The sequence below is a fragment of the Glossina fuscipes genome, unplaced genomic scaffold (assembly GCF_014805625.2).
Source record: "Glossina fuscipes isolate IAEA_lab_2018 unplaced genomic scaffold, Yale_Gfus_2 222, whole genome shotgun sequence".
NCBI classification, from domain to species: domain Eukaryota; kingdom Metazoa; phylum Arthropoda; class Insecta; order Diptera; family Glossinidae; genus Glossina; species Glossina fuscipes.
The window spans coordinates 361,743-374,562 of NW_023998565.1; the positions used below are offsets into that span (position 1 = coordinate 361,743).

General features: G+C 33.1%; 1 protein-coding gene across 1 annotated transcript; it reads right to left on the bottom strand.

Moving 5' to 3' along the window:
* Positions 1-270: 270 nt before the first annotated feature.
* LOC119642431 (coiled-coil domain-containing protein 97-like) lies at positions 271-12,595 on the bottom strand. The gene is made up of 3 exons (XM_038041595.1): positions 12,363-12,595; positions 8,097-8,469; positions 271-294 (listed from the first exon to the last, which is right to left on the bottom strand). Exons 1-3 carry the CDS (start codon positions 12,593-12,595, stop codon positions 271-273), a joined length of 630 nt encoding a protein of 209 aa, XP_037897523.1.
* Positions 12,596-12,820: the final 225 nt, after the last annotated feature.

The window sequence follows — 12,820 nt, forward strand, 5'->3', positions numbered from 1 at the left end:
AAAGACAAGTAGAATAAAAAATAGCGCGGGCGAATCTATCTCTTGTTGCAGCCAAGATCAATGGATCACGTTCTTGAAAGTTATAAGATATTCCATGGAACTTCTTTAGATGGTTTTAAATTCTATGTTTTGGATCTTTCCCGAAAGAGGAAGACCAAATTCATAAGGATATATTAGATTACTTCCATTGCACCCCATCTCTGTACTAGTAGTGGAAGAAAAACACAAACATACCATGTGTCTACTACCATACACAACGTTTTAAGAATCTTAAGAACTGGTAATGATAAAAGCCTAAAATGATAAAAATGGATTACTTTTTAAAAATAATTAATGAAATGCATTATTTCATTAAAATTCTAAAAAGAAAAAATAATTTTTAACTGCTTTAATTTACTCAGAGAACACTCAGCTAATTTTCAAAATGGTCTAAATCAACTCAAGCTTTAAGAACAACATTTTTTTAGGATATTCACACAAAATTTCATATTAATAAAATTCTAAACGAAAATGCCGCATAATGTAAAAATTTGGTTTGATTTATTTCATTAAATATCTCGAAGCAAGAAATGTATGGCTTGGACCAATTGCATTGTTATAGGCACATATAAACAAATTTAATGCGGAAATAATAAATATCAAGGTGGTCATTAACAAAAAAGCAGATCGAATCGTATCGTTTTCGTGTTTTGCAATGTATGATAGCTCGAGAGAACCGTAAGTCGAACTCAGCAGGGTAATCACGTCTGAAAATTAGCTTTTGTTCGTTACCAAGTCAATAGTTGATAACCGTTTTCAATTCGATCACATCAGACTTTCGCGTCATTTTCGCTGCTATTGTTCATGTATAAATAAAAAAACAAAACAAAAGCAAACAAATTCTTGTCATATATATATGTACTTGTGGTGTGTGTCTCATTGCGTATATATATGATAGCATTCACCATTGTTTGATGACAATAGCTTTTTTTGGAATAATGAATGTATAAGATTTGTAAACACTCTGCCATACTTGTCAAATTACACGAACACAAAAAGACTTATTTCTGGATTTAGTTTGGTTGTTTAGATTTACATTTACAAGAGAAACCCGCTTTAACTTGGAAATAAGAAAATTCCAAACAAAAACTCCCAAACCGCTGAACCACAACAGTAAATCAAAAACAGAAAAATTAAAAAAACGAAAACAAAATTTATTGAGCAAAAAAAATTAACAACGACCAACAAAGTAAAAAATGTATAAAATATTAATAAAACCAAGGGTTTGAATTTAGAAAATTTTGAGCAAATATTTCGTGTGCCTACAAAAATGAAAAGCAGATTTCTTTGATTTCAAAGTAAAATTAAGCCAAACCAACGCAAAAGCCAACTTAGAGAGTAATTTAAATCTCACGATCGTAAATTAATGAAAATAATAACATAAGGTAAGCATATTAAATATATATATGACAAAATCTAATCCTTTAACAGAAAATAGTATACGCAAACGTCGAAAAGAGTCGAAACAATAGTGCCAAAGAAGAAATGGAAGTAGAGTTTGCCGGCACACAAAAAAACAAAAAGAAACATGATTGAATAGCGCAAAAAAAGCCTAGTTAATAATGTCATATTCTTTTGCATCTAATTATTTCTTTCATTTCTTTCATTTATTTATTTATTTATTTCAATTCAACTTATTAGAAACTCAACTGAAATAAATTAACAATCGAAATCAATTAATATTTTATAAGAAAATCTTATCTTAATTATTATTAAAAACTAGTATAGAGTAGATGAGGAAATGGAAAGAAAAAGGAAAACGAGAAAAAAAAGAAAATAAAGTTAATGAACACCTATTACCTAGTATCCGCACATGGTACAGACCAAGCTGCGATTCCGTAAACCATTGAAAACATGTAAAAGCTTGCCGACCAATAACAGTAAACAACACCTTTTAGTTTTCGAATCATAATGAGATGTTTAAATATGACATGGGCAAAACGCACGTATTCAGCAAAGTCGTTTTGATAGACTTTAAAGAATCCAATATTGAGATTAAGTGATGGACATCATTTAGGTTTCTGCAAACAGCTCTGAACGGGTTAAAGAGCTAATAATTATATTTACATTGACTCAGTTTAACGAAAATAAAGTGCTTAGAGAAGCGATTAGGAACATTAAAACTTATTTAATCAAACAACGTGGACGAATCGATAGTACCCTTAATTAACTTAATTAAGAAGGGAACACCGAAATTAAATGTACGTTTCTCAATTGACGGCAAGGGTAGCAAAAGCAACCTATTAGCTAAAATTGAAGTAGATTATTTGCAATGGTCAACATATAGCATTAAACTCTCAATATTTTCATATACAAATTCATGAAATTCGTTGCTGCAAATTACAATTTTTTTCGGTGAAACTCTCAACTTCATTTCTTCGAGTTTCGAATGGATAACCTCACCCTTTCATTTCATTAGCTTTTGAAAGAATCATAATTAATTCTATGGAACGTAAACGCTTTCAAAATATTTCTTGCATTTCACGGTATTTCTGGGAATACTCGTGGCAAACAATTGATAATTTTTCTGATTGAGTTTTCGAAGCTGGGCTGTCCTTAGTTTTATTATCCTTCTCTGAATTTGTTTCTCTGAAAGCAATATTGTGGTTTTTTGTTATGTATACATTGTGAACTGTCACCAATAGCAAAAGGCTATGTGACTTTTGTACTTTTTGCCATGTGTTAAACATCCGTTATTAACAATTTTGTTTACAAATTATTCAACAGAACTGGCATTGCCAATAACACATCCAGAGAAAAAGAGAAAAAAGAAAAACTCAAACGTATTTGCATATTTTATGGCCTGAGAGGATTACAAATCATGCCCTAACGAGCTACGTGGTATTATTTGCAAGATTGTTAATCAGTCCTTGAAATAGTGCGTTTTTCCTCTGCGTTGGGAGAGTAGTTTCCTTATTTCAATTAATAAATGTGGATATAGACAACACGTTGAAAACTATAGAGGCATCGCCAAATTGAGAGTCTTACGTAAATTGTTTGAGCAAATTGTCAGCATCTAGCTCTTGCTACTAAATCTAGTATTTCTCCATTTCAGCTTGGCTTTCGGAAAGCAAGATCTACTATCACCAATCTGTTTACTAGTCATGTTTTCAAGTCTTTTTTTGGTAGTTCTTGCACGGATGTCGTATATACTGATTTTAACAAGGCGTTTGACTTAGTTAGCCATAATTTATTGATCTTCAAAATCTATGTCTCTGGCATTTCCTTTGTATTTAGTGAAACGGATAAGCTCTTATCCTCATAAGAGATCATTCAGAGTTATGCATAATTTCGTCACCTCGCATGAATTTCCTTTTAGTAAAGCACTTTACTTGGTCAACCATAACTTATTGATTTTTAAACTTAAGGCCTCTGGCTTCCCTTTGCACTTAGTGAAATGGATCGGCTCTTATCTGTATAATAGATCATTTAGGGTTGTATTTAACTTCATCACATCGCATGAATTTCGCGTGACGTCTGGTCCTCGCTGCGTACCTCAAGATAGCCACTTAGCACCCCTTTTATTTGGTTTATACATTAATGATCTGCCCTCAGTGATTAAATCCAGCCAGATTTTAAAGTACGCTGACGATGTTAAACTGTTTTCTTCCTTCTCCTTGGGATCGCAATCGTATCAGCTTCAAACTGACTTAAATAACCTGGTCATTGCTTGCTCGTTAAATTTTATGAAATTAAATCTAAAAAAATGCAGCAAACTTTCTTTTTTAAGAACGAAGTAACTCAGTACTGAGCACATTGACTCACAAAAGTTGGAAAACGTTGATTTGAGTATTTGTAATTTATTCATAAATTCAGACACTAGAGGCTTTGATTTGAGATATAGAATCGGTAATCATTTCATGATTTTACGATTTGTTATTGGGCACAGGAGTCTCGGGATTTGATGATTTTATTAGGGAAGTTTTTTGGGGAAAGAAAGAAGTTGGTATTTGCATCAGCATAAGAGTTCTATGAGGTAAACCTGACGTTTAAGGCGATCTGCAGTGTCTTTTTCGGATTTAAAAAATTTTTTATAAGAGGAACAAATCTTTGAGTTAGATGCACTTTCACCCTTGCAGTTAATACTTCTTGCCTGACAAAAACGGCAACATTTACTACATTGTAATACTGTTTTGATGTACAGTTTGATAGTGAAGTTAACATCTTCTATGCAAACATGTAAAGGTAAGAGATTCCCTGAAAAACTTAAGCGAACTGTGCGTAAAGCTTCCCGAGAATTAGGTAGGGTTAAATTTAAGTAGCTTTTTGGAAATGGTTAAACAATTACAAAATTCCGACAATCTAAAGTTTCTTAAGTAAACAAAGAGCGGAAATTTAATTTGCCGTAGATGCATGTTAGAAATAAATAGTAATGATAAGAATTCATTTATTGCTTTTCAAATTTAGTAGGACCAATAGGTAAAGACATCCGAAATAATTATTTGATTTTGTTATTTTTTCCAGTATTTTTGTATTTCCGAAATTAAGTAATCCTTCTATGCCCTCTAAGTTTGTCCAATATGTGGTTTCATAATGATATTTACTTTATTGTGTCGAAAGTATTTTTCATACTATTTATTTTAAGTAAAAGTTTTGCACTAGAAACGACGTTAACTTAGGAATGTATTTCTACATAGACTTCACAGCTTCATGTGGAGATTTCAGACGATTGAATGGTTGTGATTCCTGCCCGTTAACTCATATAAATGATGTCAATCAAAATTCCTATGGCAATGGAGGACGTTTGCAAGACAACTATAACGACGCTTTTCAGTGCTTTGCAATTAGAAGGAATGCATTTTGGGTATAGGAATTCAGCACACACTTTCTAGAGACTTATAAATGGAGTGTTTAGAGGCACAGACTTAATTTCTGTATACGTCACGGTCTTATTGTCAGTGATCCAGAATCCGAAGCTCTAGAACGTTTAACTTTAATATTCAAGCAACTTGATAAATATGGTTTAAACATTACCTCATAATCCACAGACCTCATAATTGTATCTTCGGAATATGAATTTTCTTAATCATAATATTTGTAAAGAAGGAAGGGGTATATATGGTAAAATTAATAAAGCAGTTAGGTCTAAAAACAATGTTTTTATATATAGGATTAAAAACCTACTAAATCGTTTGAACTTATTAAAGTGACATTTTCCGCAAAAGTTTCGTCAAATCATTCTTGCAACGAGGCGGAATTATCTTTAACGTTTGAAGCATCAAATGATGCAGTATGTAACGTCTTGCAATAATCCGTGAATGGGATTATTGAACACACTTTCCACATCCGAAATTAAACATAGTACGTTTGACCGTGATCTGTTAGCAATCTACCTACATACTAAATACAAACGTTTTAAATATATTTTGGAATGTAGACAATTTATCATTTTAACAGATCAAAACCATTAGCAAGGAATTTAAGGGCAAAAGCAAAGGGAAGCAGATTTCCCAGTTACTAACGCCCAGTAACATGCGCAGGCACCAATATTATAGCAGGCAGGCATTTTTAAAGCGTTAGTTGAGATTAATTCCCCCTCTAGTCGCCTTTTGTTGACAAAATCGTTAACTCCTTGCAGTCTTTTCATGTAGGTACCCGCATATGAGCGAACAGAGTCATCCATGTCAACAGGGTCAGGTTTTGGCAATAGTTTTAAGGCTAACGTCTTCCTAATTGTTTCCGTTCCCTCGGGGAGTCGACTATTTTCGTTGCATATTAAGCCTTGGACGATATTGTTGGAAGTCGCATCTTGGTTAAAACTCTTCTCCGAAGATCTTCCACGTTGGGAATGGTATGAATGCAACCTGCTAACTCAGGGGTTGCATATAGGTGGATCTTGTAAATGCCGATTAACGGTTGCTTGAAGGGAGCGGTGGTTAGTTTGGTGAGCTCTACTCCATATTAGATTTCTTTTATTTATTTATTTATTTTAATTTTACTTATACATGAAACTCAACTAAACAAATAACAGTCGAGTTCAATTAACACTTAAAGCAAAACTTATATTAAATTAATAATAAAACTTGGTATAAGTACAATAAAACAAATAAGAAGGAAAAAAAAAAGAAAAAAAGCATGTACACAACCAGCATAGACAACCGGTACAGGACCAAATTGCAAATGAACTCCGAATCTATGAAATGCTGAGTAATGAATGACTTTCTTCTTGAGAAAGAAAGCTTCTTACATTTACTCAGATTTAGTTTCAGAAGATTCACAGAGCATCACGCAACAAAATTATCCAAGTCACCTTGAAGCTGATGTCATTGCGATTCAACAGCGAAGGAGGAAAAGAGTTTCGCATCATCCGCATACATTAAGATCTGACTGGAATTAACCACCGATGGAAGATCGTTAACGTATAAACTAAATAAAATGGGACCTAAGTGACTTCCTTGAGGTACTTCAGATATAACGGGGAACTCATCCGAGGTGATAAAGTTGAACAAACCAAAGGATCTGTTGTGCAGATAAGAGCTTATCCATTTCACTAAGTACGGTGGGAAACCATAGGCTTGGAGTTTCAAGATGAGTAAGTTATGGTTAACCATATCAAACGTTTTGCTTAAATCAGTGTATATCACATCTGTGGGAGAGCCACTGGAAAAAGCCTTCAAAACATGACAAGTAAACTCTAACAGATTGATGATCGTAGATCTTCCTTTCTGAAAGCCATGCTGGTGTGGAAAAATATACGAATTAATGGCAACGGCCAAATGCTGAGTCACAATTCACTCGAACAAGTTGGACAACACACTCAACTTGGCTATGCTTCTGTAGTTCTCAACAAATTGTCTACTTCCACTCTTGTGGATAGGAATAAGGAAACTACTCTTCCAACATGAAGGGAAAACACCTGAATACAAGGACAGGTTAAAAATTTTGAGATCACACCACATAACTCGAGAGCGCAAGATTGAAGTACACATGATGGAATTCCATCAGGTCCTGGCGCACAACAATATTTTAGAGAACTCAACCCTTTAAAAACATCATCTTCCGAAATTACCAAGTTAGGAATTGAGACAGAGTTAGTTATAGGATATAGGTAGTTTGCTGATAAATCGAAATTAGCAGTCGAAAAGTTTCGTCGGAAATACTCAGTGGTTGAAGGAGTTAAATCTATGCCTCACCACCGAGTAAGCGAAAAAGTCGAGAGCAGAGCCACTTTTCGAATATTTTTTGAATAACGTGTTTTTTCTATTCTTGTAATATTTAATTGTCTTATTAAACCAGGGGGGACACCTGCTTCGAGGTCGGCACTGCTTAATCGGAGCAGATGCAGCAATAGCTAGATTTAATGTATTGTAGAACGATGACAATAAGCTTTCAATACTTCCGATTGAGAAATCAAGCCTCATATGTGAAAGACGATGTTTTAGCAATACAATATTGACTTTATGAAAATCATAACATTTATTTAAAAAAGTTTGATTTGGTACATTAAGGTTGTTCAACGAACCATCATTCATATGTTGAAAGGAAATGCACATTGATGAATGATAAGGGTCCTCAGGTAAACTAAAAGGTGGGCAACGATTTACGTTAATCTCAGGAAAGTTAGCTAAGCAGAGATCAAGCAGTCTACCATTGCAATTAGGGGTACGATTATATTGAACTAAATTACGATCAAATAATTTGTTAAAGAACACAACGGATCTATCAGATGTTGAAATAGGAATCAAACAGCCAGAATTGTCACTGTTACACTAAGTGACTTGAGACAAGTTGAAGTCACCCAGCGCAACAACCAAATCAGTGGGTTTGCATTGCCACTTCACAAATGAGGGCAGGGTGTTTCTTGTAAATAGAGATATCAGAATTTGGAGGAATATAGGAGCAGGTTACAAATAGCTGTTTATTAGGCATTATCGCACGAACGGCGATAAATTCAACGCCAGGAGAAGTGGGAAATTCTATTGAATTGGATGGGACTGATGCAGATATGGCAATTAATACACCACCACCAATGCGATTCACTCGATCCTTTCTGAAGACTTGGAAAGAATTGTGAAAAAGTTCCGACGAATGAAGATCAGGTTGTAGCCAAGTTTCACTGCTTTTTCTAGTACTTCGCTTAATTCTTTACATTCCAAGGTGTGTATTAATATACCCGAAAAGTTTGTATTGCGTACATCATAACTATAACGTTCTTTTATCTCCGCCAAACTCAGGTAGTGACCCACCAATTCTTGATATAACTCTGGAGCTCTTTTCATCATTTCCTGCTCGCTAAAATGCTCTCCTTCTTTTATAAGTTTTTGTAAGGCAGCATATCGACGGTTCTTGATATCTTGTTGACGCGTTTTTAATTTTGTTTGATAATCTCGGATAATGTGATGTAATTCTTGGTCACTTTGAGCTATAGCGAGGCGGGCAAAGTTCTGCAAATGGTTTTCTTGTAAGTACATACCGAACTGAACTAGGAAGCAGTCTCTTTGTGTTTTTTCTTTATTGGATTTCCATATGGTTTTATGGGGAAATCATATACAAAATATATAATAACAGCAATGCAAAAACAAAAATGCTTCCTTATGCCCATAAGAAAAATTTAATTACAGGTTTTGTTACCTTTTTTGGAACGATTTTTTTATAAGATTAATAATTGTTCTGGTTTCATCGACAGATTGATTCAGCCAACCACACGGTGTTTATTTTTGCGTAAATATATAAGATTTGGAATAAAATTTGCTATAAATATAAATATATGTATCGACTTACATACGTATAGAATTGAGTGCGTTAAATTAATTAATTTTTCACTTTGCTTTAATATTATTGATGCGTACATATACCTATATATATATGTACGTACATACGGAACGGAGTCCTTATAAGTTGTATATATATATAATGTATGTACATACATACGTATACATACGTATATATATGTAATGTTTATAATAAAATTGTTGTAAAAGTGTAGTAAATGTAAGTAAAAAAACTTATGCACTTATGTGGTCTGTCGTTTACATTTTTTTTTTTTTTTTCAATTTTCTTATTTATGTTCTTTTTTCTTACAATTAACTTTAAGAGAGATTCTGGCTTAACGTAATCATAGCACGCTTATTGAAGAACTTAAACGTACTGATTTACATGGTATACCTTATGCAATACTGATAGAGTAAGATTCGTTAAAAACAGGACTTTTGAAACTTCGAAACCGCGATAGTTCTTTGGCAGAGACGATTCATATATAAGTGTATAAGTGATATTAAAACATATTTATTTGGGATTTTCACATAATATCACATAAATATTGACGTACATTAAATCCTACAACATTGCCTATAAAGACTACGAATTCAAGGCCCACAGTACATTGCAATCGAACTGATGCATCCGCTATTTATTTCATTGCTAACAAAACTCAAAAGCTTGAGTTGCACCAGCGTGGATATCTGAGAATGCAAATTACAAGACCAACCTTCTCTTCGAGTAAAGCATAAAATGTTGCTAGCAAACGATCAATAGTGAATGTTTTAGGGCCAATAGCAGCAGATGTTTTCTCGAAAACCTGTTCAATTTCTTTTAATATAGTTTGAAGTAAATACATTATAAAAAAGGCTCACTTTAACGTCTTGCAATCGTTTGCGTTTCTCTCCGTGATGTTTTACAAATAAACGTTTATCATCCTTGGCAGAGTTGTGACTAGCTAAAAACGGCGCAATTAGCAAATCACAAATTGCGTTTTTTTATGAAAGGACTCCAAAATAACACTTAAAATATCCCGATTCAAACCGATTTCAAAATTAAGAAATATAGGTTGAACAAAAAAGACGGACGGCAGACAAAAAGGGCTATCTGAATCATTCGATCTAACAAAAGATGGGACTATCTGAAGTTCCTCTGAATATTATGTACAAATATCACATGCCCATGTACCATAAGCGGTATAAGGTATAAAAAGAACAGACGAACTTAAAATGACAACATTCCACAAATGCGTTTCTTGGATGACATGGATTATTCAAAAGAAAATGAAAAAATTCGTATTCCTTTCAAGTCAGAGTCGAGATATTCACTTTACGAGTGGAAATGCGCTTGGTTGTTTAAGAAAAATATAGTCTAAGTAATTTAATAACTAAAAAATTATGGCGAAGGTGAAGACTTCTAACATGATATATCTTGCGTGGCTGTGCGAGGACTGAGTGCTAATACGATGAGGACAAATTGCAATAAATCTAATAACATACAAAAGATGCGATATAGGTTGCATTAGGTTTTTGAAAAGGTATGTAACATTCTTAGGGCCCTTTTGCATATTTGTTTCTGCTTTGCAAACGTTTGAGAGGATACGACGTCATATCAAGAAACTGTGAACGGAATCCGGGCCGATGCAATGCAATAATGGCAATGAAGGATCAAGTATACAAATGGCTTCTAATTAGCAGCGCTAATACTACTGTTATTGATAAGAATAGACAAAAAGTCACTGTGAATCTCCTACTCTGAATTTTGAGCAAAAGGTTGGAACATCTTTATATTTCCTTGTCTCTGCCATTATCACAAAATTAAAATATTGTTAATATGTGCACTCTAGTTAACATGTGCCCTTTGCTAAAAAAGCCGTTGGTTAAAAATCAACATATCTATTTCGGAAGAGAATCGGGTTAAGTAAACCGATTTCTTATTTAATATTTAATATGCAAACACTAATTTAGTAGCCGTTGAATATGTTGGTTTAATTTTTTTAGAAGAGTTTTTATTTGATATGTGTGTCTTGCAACGAAATGTGTCTTTTCACCTTGATAAGTCCTATCTGCATAAGAAAATGTTGAACTGCATGCCTCCAACTCACAATATTCGCTTTCGCTGTAGATCTTTTTCATTTCTAAATAACTTTTCTTTTGAGCGGTTAGCAGTTTTTTCATGGCTTGGCTGTGATCAACTTCAGCAAACAAGAAATTACCTTTGCGATCTAAAGAAAGCTAAGTTAAACTTAAATAAACGCCATAAATGTATAAATTACCTTCGCTTTCCGGCAGACTTGTCATCATTGCTAGACTTGCGTTAGCTTCTATTAGTTGTTCTTGGATGCTTTCAAGCATTGCTACTTTCTCTTCTAAATCTAAATTTTTTGTTCAGGCCGAAGTAGGAATGCCTAAAATCGGTTCAGTGGAGAAATTCCAAGGGTTATAACCTTCGTAAAATTACACTAATGTTGGAATTAATACTAGTGTTGCTTTCGCTTGATTGTTTTAACGAACACGATACAATATTAATCTCAACAGTGAGAGCAAGAGTCTTGACTTTCAGCTCGTGGGTTCAAATCTCAAATGCGGTAGAATTTTTTTTTGATGCTAGCGCTTTAAGAGAGAAGAATTTATTCTCTGGCTAAATTTATAGCAATAATAATAATAATTTTACAAGTTAGCCTAAAATTAGACTGCCATCATTTTTATTATCAAATTAAACAAAGCCCTCGCTAAATTTTCTTTAAAGGCACCAAATTTTATATGCTTATTCTTTAAAGGCATCAATTTTATTTCCCTGTTGAAAGGCAAAGCACAGAGTCGCTTATAATAAATAAATGGTTAAATGCCTAACTAAAAACTTAGATGGTAACCCCATTCAGTCAAATGTTCAAAAAGTAGTCCTGACACAATCAATTCTATGTTTGCGTTGCTAATGCTCCGTTGTCATAACTAGTTTTCTAGTTTGGACAAATACCGTTGCCAAGTAATAAAAAATATAAAATGCGGGAGCTTTTGCTGACAATTAAACAATTCACAATTAACATAAAGTATTACGTTCTTTCTGTAAATAGCATAGAGTATTACGTTCGCTCTGTAAATTAGCAGAGAATTTAACGTTCGCTTTGCTTGCCTGCCTTTAGGTGTAAATTAATGTAAATTAATTTAAAATTAAAAAAGTAGAGAAAAACCGCAATTTTATAAACGGCTTTTATAAACGCATCCCTCAAAATAAATCGTATTTACAAAATATTAGATTAAAGAAAAATTTTAATATATATTTACATTATAACGTTAATCCAACGGATGCATACTAAGAAACAAATGTAGATTTACATATTAAATAAAATAAAATACGAGTACTTAAGTAAGAGAGGGTAAATTTATTTTAGAAAGAGAAAATAACTAGGATATAAAGGACATTACATTATTTTAAGTTCAGCAAATGCGAAAACAATAAAAACATTGCTTATATCGTTTTTTATAGTTTCAATTATTTTACTATTTTTATAAATAGCATAAGTAGGTGAAAAGTGTATACATCTCGTTAGGTAAAAAATTTTATTATATGTTGCATATATATGTTGCATATATATGCATTTATATGTGGTTGTTTTATTATATGTTGTTTGTGGATTGCGTTCATAGATATCTTGAGCCAATTTCACTTTTTCATTTAGCAAAAGTTCAGGTTCAGTTCGTGGCTGTGATTTAAATACGATTTTAGAATTTGTACTTAAGTATTCAAAAATTTCAATTATGTCGTTGGGTATGTTTGATGATCTGCTTGGATTTTGATAGATTTCGTACGTAGCGTTGTGGTCACTTTCATCATCGATTTTTGTAATTGAGGTTGACATTGTATTGTCTTTAGAATTTAATTTGGGCCTTACAATAGATTTAGTTTCAGTTTTTTTTTATATTTATTCGCCAGTTGTTTCTTATATTCTACTGTTATACATTCTTCTTCTTCTCTTGTTATTCAGCAAATCAACTACGGTAAAATCGTTAGAATATGTAAAAAAAACTTAACGCGAACAAAGAGACGTAATTTAAATGAGCGCGCCTGAAATCCACCTCGATTC